We start from the raw sequence: 15,000 nt of genomic DNA, 5'->3' as shown, positions 1-15,000 counted from the left end.
ACAACAAGTGGGGATTGAAAAAAGGCGGGATTGTGACAACAAAAGGGGCCAGAGAACAACATTGTCCAATGAAGTGGCAAAAATAAGGAAAACACAGTTAGATATAACAATAATATACTTTAAAGTCAGCGCCTCTATCCGATTTTAGAGAAAGGTAAAGCATCTTCGGTTTAAGTTTTCTATATTAGTTCGATTTTTTTGGCTTTTATTCTCAAATCAATACTTTCATAAAATAGCAGGGAACTTTAGTTTTGATCTAAAGTTACTCCAACAATAGAGGAAGAACATAGTTGTCTTGGACTATTTTCAGTGGCTGATTAATACATATATGGATCTCAAGCGAGTTTTTAAGGCAGCGGGCTGGTGTACCATGTGGGATTGACTCAAAATAAACTGCAATGCCCACGTTCATTTTAATGAATGAACAATCTTCAACAAAGCAGCTCATTCATGTTTTGAAACGTTTTGGACATCCACTTAGCTTTCTGGCACAGAAATATATAGCATTTGGATACCGAATACTTGTTTGTCGGGTCAATCGATTGTTTTCAGATGGGATTTGCTGACAATTATGAAAGTATAATATACCATCAGCCTTACCCATGTCACCATCTCAATACAATTACTAAATAAAACTATTTTTTGTGCGAGTATGCAACATAAATAAGACTATATGTGCCTTTAAATTGAATAATGACTGTTTGAGTCTTCCTTTTTGTATAATAATTGAGCATATGCTGCTCCATAGAAGTCCAATTCCGAACCTTGTAAATGTAATCCTCAAAAGATAGCAGCAAATAGACAGTTATTTACTGGTTAGTTTAATATGTGTTGACTTAGCTTGAAATGCTCTGACTGACTGACAGCATGAAGAATCTGCTGCTTACTTTGGTCAAACAGCACGTTAGAAATGAATTCAGGCCACTAGAGGTCACTGTTGCACATCCTATGAGTTTCCCTTGCTGCACCTCCTCTCCTCCTCCAGCCGATGGTATCCCCCCCCTTGCGAGGGTCCACTCCTTATTGTCATTGGGCTCACGTAGGCTTGTGCTCAGCCACAAACGAACAACTTCTCAGACAAAGACAGCAGGCACGCAACATATGTAACCAGCATGTTACCAGCCACGCTGCCAGTCTTTAAGAGGCGTGTGAATGCACGGCATGAGTGCTAAGGGGTGGGTGTGTGTGTGGGTGTGTGTGTGGGGGGGGGGGGCAGTGATGGAGTAGAGCGTGTGCATGTGACAGAGGAAGGGGCTGGGGGTGGAGGGTTGTATACAGATATCGGTGATAATGAGAGCTGGCACAGAGCCAAACTGCCTTCCAGAGAGAAAACAATTGCGCACGCTGTGTGTGTGTGTTTGTGTGTGTGTGTGTGTGTGTGTGTGTGTGTGTGTGTGTGTGTGTGTGTGTGTGTGTGTGTGTGTGTGTGTGTGTGTGTGTGTGTGTGTGTGTGTGTGTGTGTGTGTGTGTGTGTGTGTGTGTGTGTGAGTGTAATGTACATTATGTATGTGTGAGACGGAGAGGAGGAGGTAAGAGAGGAGAACAACAAATCTGGAATGATGAGACAGCTAACTGCGGGACAGAATATAGAGGGGACAGTGTGTGTGTGTGTGTGTGTGTGTGTGTGTGTGTGTGTGTGTGTGTGTGTGTGTGTGTGTGTGTGTGTGTGTGTGTGTGTGTGTGTGTGTGTGTGTGTGTGTGTGTGTGTGTGTGTGTGTGTGTGTGTGTGTGTGTGTGTGTGTGTGTGTGTGCAGGTAGGAGAAGAAATTACCGTTAAAATGCAAGAAAACATAATTTTTCTTTTGTTAAGTGCCAAGTGGATAAACAACTGGAACCATGCCTGGAAATTGGAGAGACGAGTCTACCCAGTATTACATTTCATCACCTAAATAAGACACCTACAGCAAGTTCTACAATGTCCCTTTATTCAATGCTGTTTCAAGCATGTTCATATCTTACTTTGCAAAGAAAGAAACATAACGCTGCTAAGATTACATGTGTGTATCGACATAATGCTGTCAATCAATTAGCAGGACTCAACACATTGTTAATATCTACACTTCATGTATTGCCTCTGCATATAGCTACATTGAGACAAACTCACACTGTCCGCTTACTGCTGAAACATCGTACACAACGTTTCAGTCTGTATGACCTTGATCAGGTACATAAGCAGCAACATGGCTCTCCCATAAATTTAAAAATATAACTACACTACAAGAGCTATACCTCAATCATCGAACAAAATTACTCCAGAAATTGATTTCACTGATGATCGCCTCATTCTTACTCAAATACTGCACTTCAGTCAGAAAAGAACATCAAAAAGATTAGAAAAATACAAAGTAACTCAATGCAATGATAGTAATAAATCCTACCTGTCATACATCTAAGCGAGCAAGGCATACTTTTGTTAGGAGTATTATTTTGAGCAACTGAAACATGAAAAGAACGATTTAATGCTTAAGATTAGGCACTCAAAGCACTTTGGGAACGATTGTGGTCTTGATTAAATATGAAATATCTGATGTGAAGCACCACAAACATGTTTACTGTATTAACATTGAAGTACATTTAAAGTACTTTTGTGCCTCAGCCTCACAACACATGGGACTCGTGTCTCTGATGGTAAAGAGGGAACATAATCACGTCAGGAATGATGTCTTCAAAAATTAATGGGGAAAACAAATTAGTCCTATATAAATGCCCCTCCTAGTAAAGCTATAGTGGACACACTGTGTTTATAGAAAAGCATCAGCACCCTTAAAGCTCCCATCATGCAGAATGAATCCACAGATGGAGCACACATGAATGCCAACCTGCAAACCTTTAACAGCGTTTGGTATCGCAGCACACTTTCAGCTGAACTGCATTGACCTGTGTTCAGAAACACCGGCATCCACCAAGCTCCAGAATAGCAAATTGGATGCAGGAGCGTAAATACACAGAATACAGCATGTGTATAATGAACGGTGTTTGGGAAAAAGGTAGAACACTAGAGCATCACATCCTGGAGGGGAGACATGTGGAGCAACACTCAGCTGTTTGAGAGGCTGTTTAACCTCTAACTGTGTCAAGTGGCCTGTTATGGAGACGTGCCGCAGAATCAGACATTCAGACCCTGAAGCTCAGTATGCAGAGTCACAAGGACAGTAGTTTCTTACTTATCTCAATGGTAGCATTAGAGTAATATTCATTTTCTGTGGTGACTTGTATTGTTTTTATTGGATGTTGGTGCAAGCAGTTCAATTAAAGTGGTTGGTGGAAAATGTCCTGAATTAAAGGGGGTTTCAAAATGACCTTCAAATAGAAAGATTGGATGTCAAAACCTTTGGTGAAAAGCTTGTAAGAGGATCCTTAACTCATCTTCATATTTAGGATTGACTTTCTAATGTTTGTAGTATGTTTTAAAAAACGTTTTCATCAACAACAACAAATCTGAAAAAGAGAGAAAAAGGACTACGACGTCGCTCCAATAACAGTACACAGGACATACAAAGGTAATAGTTGATAAGCAATTTTAACATTTGTGTTGGTTATCGCTAATGTTATTATATTAATAGACGTGTGCACAAATGGTAACCTAAATTGTCCTGCCTCAATGCAAAAATATCAGCACTTCCTACGTCACATTGAACATGTTTTCTTTATCCAATTTGGATAAAAATAATCTATTCATAAGGTTTTTGATTCTTTATATCTTTGAAATGAGTCTTTCTATTATTACCTATTATTTTATGCTCAATAATGCGTTAGATTAGTTTGGTTAAATGGGTATGTGTGGGAGACTATCATTTCATCCAGTCTCTTTACATTCAGATGTACCAGATATACAGAGTTAATGTAACTCCTGCTTCAGTACGAGTCCTCTGGCAGTTGTGATATCAGTGACTCGGTCAACAGTGGTGTCTTAAAGAGTCACTTTCTCCACCCACACTGAAAACTCTAGGATACATCCACAAGGTTTAGAAAACGGGTCAGCTTGGTCTTTTAAAACATACATATAGTGAATTATTGGGGAAGAAACGGCTAGAAACTAATGAAAAAGCTTAACGTATTAATATAAAACTAGCTGTCGCAAAAAAACACTTCTATTCACCTTCTTTAATTCCTGTTTATAATATTATCCGTTCTTGTAATATGTTCCGCTTTGATGATTCTTAATGTCGTGTGTCTCACTCTTTATGATATTTCATTCATTCTCTCTTTGTCTTTCCCGGCCACATGTTTTCATACGAATCCCTGGAGGTTTCTTTGTCTCTCTGCACACATTTGAGTTTCTTTTCTCCCCCTGGTGCCTTCCCCCCCCCCCCCCCCCCGACCCCCCCCTTCTTCTCTCTTTTGTGCAAATAAATTAAACCTAATAGCTGCAATACCATTAAGGAATGCCTCGTGTCTGTGTGTAACCCTGCAAAACATGGATGTAGGAAGGGAAATAAAAGAAGAGGCAAACCGATCTGATGCTTACAGGTACCTGACTGGAGAGGCTGAAGTTGGTGGCCGGGCTGCGCTTCTTGCTGGCCGTGGTGCCGGCGCTGTTGGCACTGCTGGCCGAGTTCTTCCGTTTCCTCCTCTTCGTGGTGGTCTGTCGGGCCGGCTCAGCTTTGGCGCGACCTGCAAAGAGAAACAGGCAAAAGCCAAGAAGATAATGCATACTGATGGAGACAAGGTGTGCAGGCTTGGGATAGGAATATATGTAACGGGATTATGTCATCTGGATACAAAAGAAAGGTAACTGTATTCCCTTAGAGTTACATACAAAAAGATTTTTTTTTTTTTTTTTTTTTTAAATAGGGATTACTAGCAGGATAACAATTTTATAATAAAGAATGGTATATTATAGATAGATGTTCTGTCTGAATGTTATGTTTGCCTTTCATTAAGGGTACTTTCCTTTTACAGTATATTGAACAAATGCAGTAGGTGGACTCCTGATGATTTTGAATGAAAATACTGCCTGCTTCTAATCAATTTGTGACATTTGTAAACTATACTATTCTGTAAGCCTATCATAAAATATAAGATACATTTGTGATACTTACTATCTTGGTTTCTTCTTTTCTAAGGTCACATTGTTCTGTGTACATAATGCACTTAATCAAAACTTCTTATTGATACTTATTCTCTCCTGCACTGAGTTGCATGGCAATTGAAATCGAGGTTATCTAAAAGTAACATAAAGTGATCAGGTGACATTACTTGTATATTGTGATACTCAGATTTCGTTAATGATTCCTTTTTTTTTTTTTTGTTTACAGGTAGCTAGTCATTTGAACGGATTACGTTTTTAAGGTCACCCTCCCAACCCTGTAGGTGTGTATGTGTGTGTGTTCAAGTCAGACAGTAGAAGAGACACGAAGCCATGCAGAAAGTCAGTATACATGCATTCACAAACACACAGGTTACAGATAGCCTATAACAATCCATGCTTTGATTTCTTCAGAGGTGAAACAGCACGAGTGTTGCATCTCCCAAGACATGCACTAGTAAGAAAGCCCACGTTTCATTTGCATAAATGCTTAACAATGGACCCTGATGCTCAACCTAATGTAAATCTCTTAATGATTTCAGCACTGCACAGATTGTGTTCCTCAACAGCCAGATTAAAGCTGCTCTGCTGAGGCAGAAACAACATTCCTGTTTGTCTTTCTGAACATGTTATTACACTGGTTCCATTTGTGTTGCATTACATATTATAGATTTGATTGGCTGAGCACGAGTGTTTTTTTTGTTCTAATCTAAGTTTCAGTGAGGGTTTGAGAATCACGATCTTGCGTGCGTACATCTGGCACATGTGTGTGTTACATTAGAGGTGTGAGTGGTGTTTTCAAACATGCAGATGAACAACAGGTTTTGGTTAGTGGCATTCCGGTAAGCATTTCAAAAGCTGCTTACGACAGACAATGTAAGAGGGAAGATACCTTTTTTGGGATTTGTGGGAAATATTTCCGTTTTGAAGTTCTGTGGGTGTCCAGCTGAAACCGGAGCCAAAGTTTATTCAGGTGATTATATCATCTCTTAAACCACTTAGGACAGGGTGAGACCAGAGATGAAAACAAAATACAATATCGAGAAATAATTGAACTTGCTGCTCAACACCACCGGGGAAACGTATGCTTTACATGAAAGATGTTATTCCAATTATGAGTTATACATAATTCCTAAAGGTGCAATTAAATCACAAGTGAGAATATTATTATCAAAACGTACAGACACAGGTTAAATTGAGATCTTTGTGTTCGTAGTATTTACAAAATAGTCATCATTTATGAATACATAATTCTTCAAACATTTGTTAGAAAAATATATTTTCATCTCGAGGGAGACGAGAAAAAAGACTGCTGTGATTTTCAAACATTAAAAACCGAGGTTCTCACTAATCACATGAAGGGAGATGCTTTTATATTCAGTTACAACAACCGGTTACAAGCAAAACTAGAACTATAAATCATAGGCGAAACAATGAGGGGGATTTTTATCGCTATCTTTTCTCTTTTGATTCCTGACTTTGACAGACGTGTTTGCAAAAAAAGTGGGCCTATTGTCAGACACAATCACTTCTGTTATCCACCGGTTTCCTCGGAGCGGTGACGCACTAAAATCACTTCCATTTCCACCAAAAGAACTTATCAGAGCATAAATGCGCCTGTGGCTTCCTTCCTGGAGAAATCCCAACCAGTTTCCAAGCAGAAGAAGAATCGCAGGAAAAGGGGAACAACACGCCACCAGTGTGGGGAAAACAGCAAATACAGCTAAACTGAAAAGTTCAGACTCGACTTCTTGAGAAAATGACAGGCGACATGAAATGATCCGGAAAAACACACTGAGGAAGTCTGACTTAACGAAGGCAATAGGCTTGCCATCTAATATTTTAAAATAAGTCTCAAGGAAGCAACTTATGGATCCAAAATAAAAGACCATATCAAAGCAAATAGGTCTGAATGAATCTGCATATTACATCAAACTGGATTCAGTGATCACAATTGAGATGTATCAAATTAATTTTTTTCATATTTGAAGCTTCTGATGAGGTGTTTCAATCTTCCGATGCAAACTGAAGACCCGCCTGTTTCACTTGTACCAGGCTATTCAATTACATTACATTACATTTCACTTGTTAGACGCTTCCATCCAAAGCACCTTACATACTCAATACTGTGGACAATCCCCACAGGAGCAATTTGGGGCGAAGTGTCTTGCCCAGGGACACAACGACATGCTGACTGCAGTGGGGTTTGAACCTGATCCGAACACCAACGCACAACCCACTGCGCCACACACCACCACCAATTATATATATAAAAGCAGCACTTAATAGTTGAACTTATGCACCAGCACTGTTTCAATGGTCTGGCTTGTTTGAGGTAAATATGTCTGCATTGTTCTTGTTGTTCTTAATTTGAATCGTTACGGTTCATCGCACTTATTGTAAATCGATATGGATTAAAAGCGTCAGCTAAATGCTTTGTAATGTGAGGTAATGTAAAGCTTTGAATGACTACGGTTATATTTTGTGACACATGATCATCTTTAAACACTCCTTGAACTAAATCCTCAATTGGAATAGAGTTGTTTATCAAATTGAAATGGTTTGTATATATAAATGTGTTAATGATGCGGCTTTGACCACAGTCAAAGTTTGTTTTAGTAGGTTTAGCACCGTCATCAACTGTTCACCCCCCTCCCCTCTGGAAGGAGGCTCCATCGGGACCAAAACCTCTCGCCACCTGAACAGTTTCTTCCCCTCCGCTACCGGCCTCTTAAACAAGGCCCGGCCCCCCCACTGACACTTTACCTCATCATATAGACTATATGCATTACATTAATGCACACAATGTCATACTCCTAGATGCACATATTCTTATTTCACATTTCATAGTTTATATTCTAAAATTCATTCACAGCTTTCTATTTCCACGTAAATGACTGCTTTATTTAATTTGTATTGCTATTTAACTGTATTTTATTTTATTACGGTGTAAAAGATTTTGTGTTTTATATTAGATTTCTTGTTTTTTATATTTTATGTATGCACCATGACAGCAAGTCAAATTCCTAGTATGTGCGAACCCACCTGGCAATAAACCTGATTCTGATTCTGATCATATTTTTTCATGACATTTTCACTTTGACTTAATAACACTCATTATTAGAAGTGTTTGGATCACACAAGTCAAAAAATTATTCTTCACATTCACCACTGACATACAATTCCCCCAAAATGGTATAATAATAGTATTCATAACAGTACATCCTAAATGATATCTGCAGCTGTACAGAACGGGCTTTTTTAAACTGGATAAATAGACGTGAAAAAAAGGTTTTGACTTTGAATATCCTCGTTATAAATTAAGCTAGCAGGGGTGTCAAACTCAATTTCATCGCGGGCTACATTAGCATTATGGTTGCACTCAAAGGGCCGGTTGTAACTATATAAATATACATATATAAATATATGGTATATATATATAAAATAATGTCTTATATGACATTATTGCCTCTGAATTGGATTATTATCAGATAGGATAATAACTTAGTAATTAACTACGTCTGAAAACAGAAGTCAAATAATTGCAAGTCTCTTGAGTGCGCATGTCACAAAACGAGATGCATTGTGGGACATGTAGTTTATGGGCAACCTGCTTCGGTAAAGCGGCATGTAACCGTATAATAAACGTATTATATTATTGGCAAGCTCTTGCGGGGCCACATAAAATGAAATTGCAGGCTTTGAGTTTGACACCCCTGCTTTAAAGTGTCAAATTATCCTGTCCAGCCCTAAATCACACATATAGGAAATCAAACTGTATCACCTATATAGGATTCAATATCAAGCTCTGTTTCCGTGGGCACAATTAACCACCAATACAAGAGCTTTTTCTTTTTCCTCCTCTGACTTTATATTCATAAAATGCTTTCCATGTATTCTCTCCTTTTCTTTGAAGAGTGGCCTGGGCACCGGGGAGCCGCTGGTCGAGAGCTGGATCTACAAGTCTGATTACAAGCCGGCACTCTTAATTAAAGTTACACAGGTCTGAGTCAAAGGCTTTTTGACTGGTGTTGGTTTTTAAAGGCATCTCGTCACACCTCGCTAAGCATTGCTGTAATTCACAGCCACTCCCGATGTGTCCACGAAAAAAGCTTGGCTTACTCTTTTCTCTCCAGCTTAAGAAGGCACAGCCAATTTAAGCCTGCTACTTTTCAGAAACCGGCCCTAAAACATCAATCATAGAGAGCTGAGAGGACCGTTCAGATCGGAGAGGTTCAGATTCAAGAGGCGGCCCCAAATTCTGATTAATTTCATATACCTGTCAGGCAAAACACATTTAAGGGATTAAGACATATAATGGGACATTTGGAAACATAAATGATGCAATAAAAAACACAGTCTGAGAAAATGTATTTCTACGAAGTGACGGTACAGAATTGTAAGTGTTTTTTTTCGTAAGGAAAGGAAGTCAGGGGAAAGATTTATGACTTAAGACTACACGCAGCATTTTAGAAAATATAAATTAATTTCTGCCGTCATGGAAAAAACATCCTTACTACTGGGGCTTGTTTAGAGGAGTAGGGATATCCAGTTGTCTGAAATTCTTAGAGAGAAAAGCAGAAAATCTCGTATTTTTTGTCCAGATTTTTGAGTCTGATAAAATAAAAAACTCTATACAGATTTTCTTCTTTGATGCCGTTTTCGACACTAACTCATTATTTCTGGAGCTTGTTCAGAGAAGCACATTTATCTGAAGAAAACCAGAAAAGCTATTTTAATTTTCCTGCACATTTTTGGAGTTTGACTGTAACCCGCTACCCAGACCTGCCGCTTTGAACAGGTGAATGCACAGTGTGTGTTTGAGCAGTAGGTATTTACCTGGTGGGGCGACCATTCTCTGCCATTTCTGGAAGAGGCAGGTCTTGAGACAGTCGCGGGGGCTGAGGTTGTACGTCTTGTGCCTCGACATGAGCTCCTGCATGGGCTCCAGGATGACACACAACTGCTGGCACGATGCAAAAAAACACAAGTGCGAGTTAAAGGCAAGCCAAGGCATGTTTATCTACATAGCACATTTAACAACAAGGACATTCAAAGTGCTTTAGAGTCAAAAAGGCATTAAGACATGGAGCGACAGACACAAATGATAAAAGTATGGTTCAAAACATTTAAAAGTCATTCAAATAGAATACAAATAAAACAAACCAAATTAGAATGAGAAAGGTAAAATACAGCAATACAAGTTACAGTGTTAGATATGAATAGTTATTTGATTGATAAAAGGCAGCACTAAATAGAAAAAAATGTTGTCCTAAAGAGCAGTGTGAGTTGCAGCAGACCTGTAGTTGTTTGGGAATGTGTTACGGATATGTTAAAGCAGATGAACTCAACATTTGATGGAGAACAGTTTCCTGTCCACTGCTGCAGCATCATATCAAGGTGAAGCAAAATAAAGTCTATACATGTAGAAACAACAAGATTGTTTCTCAATTTATCGCCGACAGACTGACTTAAAAGGATTAATTGTGCAGTAAATCTATCTTTTAGAGACCCTATTAATAAAGTACTTTTGAAAAACAGGTTATTGTGAAGCTTTAAGAAGGAGGGAGCAGCCGTTGCTAAGCTGTTTACAACTCACAGCAACAAGCACGTTTCAACACACACTTGGAGAACACAGTATATCCTCTTCTCCCACACTGAACTCCAGCATCATTCTGAAGGAAAAAGACTGAGTACGATATTCAGCGTGGAGCAAACTATACATCTCTAGTGATCAGCAGGGAGGAACCAAGGGTCAGCCTGTCGTCTTAAATACATCAGATAAAAACATCTGGATAACATTACAGGTCAGCCCCCCCGCCCTCTTTCTTCAATAGCAGAAACCATCCAAATGCTTATTGGTTAGAGGACAGCGTTAGGAGTTATTGTTGAACATTGTTAGGATCAAAGTCCAGACAACCTGCCCGGGCACTGGGAGCATTTCAAAACCACCGCGGGGGGGGGGGTTATCATGCTTATTGTAGTTCTAAGTGCAATGCCTTGTGGCCTGCAGCACCATCCTTGATGGAGCATATGTGTGGGCTGGGCTTGTATTTTATAGGAAAGGAGTGAGGAGAGGGTGGAGTTGTCGATTCTTGTTCTGTTTTCTGTGACTATCTGCCTCACCCTCTCAGACTTTCAGTTGCCCGCGCTACCAAAGAGACGTGCTACCATGGAAACCAAACAATGGTGTAGCTGTATTAAAGTCCGAGTGGAAACAGTCGTGAGTAAATCTGATTTAGTCAGAAATCGGGAGAAATGCGGGAGAAATATGACCCCGGGACGAAACCGGGAGAGGGCAGTGATATCGGGAGGGTTGGCAATATGCTCTAACAGGATAAAACTTTATTTTTCTTTGTGAGTTCTTCTACATCTTTAAAAACGTGACAACTTTACCCATTTCTCCCATTTCTTGACACTCACAACATCCTTAGTTTTTAGATAATCATGAACAGAGCAAGGTTATGAAAAATGCTGTATTAACGATGTTGTTGGTACACAAATAGATAAATGAAGAAGCCTGGGAACGTGTGAATCGCCTGTGAATACAAATTATGAATTTCCAGGAAATTGGAAAATGTATGAGAGAAAAAGTTCTGATATTATCGGACATCAAAGTGGTTGATTTAACAGAGAAAACTCAAAACATTATGAAAAGGTTTCATTGTTGATGGGTTTATATCTTCTGTTGGTTTGTTTACTTTTTTGTATTCCTGTGCAACGTCTTTGTACATGCTGCTGTAACAAAAATAAATGTGGGATTAATAAATATCTTATATAAACATAACGTATATCTTATTTAATCTAATCAAATCAAAAGGTAGGCTTAACCTCATTAGTAACAGATCAGGGTTTAGGTTATAACTTCTTGATTGCGGTTAGAAAACACTTATGATTATGCTTAAAACTAAAACTAATGTTGAATAAAGACAATCAGCAGACTCCTGTGAGAATGACCAAGGAGAACACATAAGAAAATATTAAATTAAATGTCAGATTTTCGTTTCGGTTCACTAATCTTAACCCTTTATAGCCGCGGTACAGCTGACCTGGATTTACAGTATTTGCTATTTGTGTTTCCCACAGTGTGTGATTTAAGGTAAAAAATGATACATAAGGGCACTTTGACGCTTGTTACTGAGAAAAGGGAGACCGTTAATCGTTCCCTGCATGCTCACATGATCTCATCTGACCTTCAACATCCCACCAGCCCTACATTTCTGATGTCAATTCTAATCAACATGCACATGCTGTCTGCAGCCCTACTGTACCGCAACTTGGAGGTATGGTATAGGTTTCATGTACTGTATCTATTTCCTTACTGCTGTGTGTATAAAACAGACGTAGAGGCTTTTATACAAATCACCTGACAACACCAGGAGCAGAAATGTTTTAGCTCGATAGATTATCAAACCAGGGGTTGTTCACCACTCCTGGGTTTGAAAACTAGTCGTTGTAACAACCGTGGCTGCTTACGCCAAATTACCCCATGTAAACATAATGTGTGTTCCCCGTGTTAGGCAAAAGGCAGTGTTTTGATGCCTTGCAGCTCGAGGTAAAGTGAACATCCCTAGCAGACTAATCCCATGTTCTCCTCTGATAGTTCCCTCATGACACAGTAATATCCCTCCTCGGCTCAGCCAACAAGCCCTGGCTCTCAGCCTGAAAACAAGGGCTATTTTCAGGCTGAATAGGAAGCCGGCAGCTCCGATACATGGAAAGGCTTAAATACTCCAAATGAAAAAAATCGAGAGTGTGTGTTTTGTGAGAGAGAGGCTGGTTGTAACCCCTGAGCCAGGAAACCGTCAGTCTCTCTTGGAGGGAATGATAAATGCTGGGGAAGGCCTTTTCCAGAGACATGTGACTGCTGCTTTAATGTGAGGAAAGGGTGTAGTTTACTTTGAAAGCCTTGGATAAGAATAGGGGAAAATATGATGTGCTTTATTATGATATGATGAATAACAGAGGCTGGTAATCAGTGATGATTTTTGGGCTAAAAGATATGCACGTTTGTCAGACTTTGCTTCATTCTTTTGAAATACTGTGCAGATTTCTCTCTTTCAGTCTAAAATAGTATCCAAAATGTACAAGAAAAAAACTCTTATTGTGTCTGACATTAAATTGGAACATTTAAAAAATAAAACTCTAAACATTTTTGAAAAAAACGTAGGGTTAAAATGAATATGCAAACTTTGGGATATAATGAATAACAGAGGCTGATTAGAAGTGGCTGGGGTTAGGATGATTTTGGGGCTAAAACATATCTGAGTTAGTCAGACTTTGCTCGCTTCTTTTGAAATATTATAAGTCTTATCTCTTCCAAGCCTCAAAATAGTATCCATGTGAAATCAATGATTTGTTTTAAGGGTCATAAAAAGCCCCAAAAGGTTGGAAACCACTGCTTCACAGGACTTATAATCTCTTTGAAACGCTGACACTGAGCCTTCAATTCTCACTTCCGTCTTCTTGGCAGTCTTCGTAAACTCAAATGCATAAAGTCAATTTGAACTTCATAACATTGCTCTATTTTCTATTTTGTTGTGTTTTAAAATGTTTTTACATCATGTATGAGGGTTTTCAATCTGTGGCTATAAGGATGGTTGTATTGTCTCGTGCTTTTACATTAGTTTATTTTTGTCCTCTCGGTTTTGTCTAAATGTATTTATGCTGCTTTTGGTAAATGGACTGTACTTATATAGCGCTTTATCCAGTCTTTACGACTCCTCAAAGCACTTTACATACTACATATCATTCAGTAGCAGTGTACCTTACTCTAGGAACTAACATTCACACACCGTTGGCCATCGGGAGCAACACAGGGTTCAGTATCTTGCCCAAGTATACATCGACATGTTGGCTGCACAGGCTGGGATCAAACCAACAACCTTCTGGTTGAAAGACGACCGCACCCCCTCACAGCCACAGTCACCCATATTGCTTATATATTTATTTATGTAAAGCACTTAGGTCAACTCTGTTGTTTTTACATGTGCTATATGAATAAAGTTGGATTGGATTGGATGAACTAGTGACTTAGTCTTCGTACTTTATATTAGGGCTGCAACAAACGACTAATTTGATAATCGATGAATCTATTGATTAATGAAACGATTAATCGATTATTCGGACTATTACTGCCTTGCACAATTTCTCAAACGTTCTTATTTAGCCATCAACTTTTAGATTTAGCTTGAGGTTGTTTTAGGCATGTGGAAACTAACAATGAAGACAATAAAGATGCATTTTTTATTCAAAAATACATATATTATTAAATGAACTAAACACATTTTGAACAAAATTAACTTTGCTTTTTATTTAAATTAATTAAATAATATTTCACATCAAAAGAAATAACAGTGTTTTAACAAATCGTATTAAATAATCTGATGACAGAACTGGAAACAGAATAGCTGAAACTTTAACAAAATAAATAACTCAGTTACCTCTAATCATTAACCCATGTTTGTATAATGTAGTTAACTCCGTGTGTTGCTGCTAGCATACATAACACCTGACGTGGAAACGTTACTCGTGGACGGGGCTACAGAGCTACTAGAAAGACAGTCCAACCCGGTGCATTCCTCCGTCTGAATGTGGTGCACTTTTGCTAAGTGTTTAGACAAATTGCTCGTGTTACCGCGCTTACATGCTAAACTCTTATTGCACTTTAGAAACCGAGGATTGTCCACATCGAGACGGGTAAAGTTGAACCACACCTCGGAGCGCGTTCTCTCCGCCATCCCCGCCGTGTGTTGCATCATAGTTTGTAAATTATAAGTGGAATGAAAAAAAAGCGGTTTAATTATTAATTAAGATGAATGTTTATGGTAAAAATACAAAAGACAAACATATTGTGCTCCTTAAATGTCAAAAAACACAACAAATGATGTGAAATAGTTCAGGTTTCGACCAATGAGGTAATGCGAGCCGCTTTTCGACTACTAACAATTTTGCAAAGTCTGGTAATATTT

The 15,000-nt window shown here is 38.8% G+C and overlaps 1 protein-coding gene across 1 annotated transcript in view; it reads right to left on the bottom strand.

Annotated features, from left to right (window-relative positions):
• ldb2a (LIM domain binding 2a) overlaps positions 1-15,000 on the bottom strand; it is an 80,507-nt gene that overhangs the window by 6,285 nt on the left and 59,222 nt on the right. The window contains exons 6-8 of the mRNA XM_079673400.1: positions 9,869-9,995; positions 5,922-5,975; positions 4,475-4,614 (exon numbers count right to left, since the gene is read on the bottom strand). Coding sequence (XP_079529526.1) covers positions 4,475-4,614; positions 5,922-5,975; positions 9,869-9,995 — 321 coding nt within the window. The remainder of the gene's footprint in view (positions 1-4,474; positions 4,615-5,921; positions 5,976-9,868; positions 9,996-15,000) is intronic.

Source organism: Notothenia rossii (genome assembly GCF_949606895.1).
Source record: "Notothenia rossii genome assembly, chromosome: 3".
Classification (NCBI taxonomy): Eukaryota; Metazoa; Chordata; class Actinopteri; order Perciformes; family Nototheniidae; genus Notothenia; species Notothenia rossii.
This window is presented reverse-complemented; position numbering and strand designations above follow the sequence as displayed.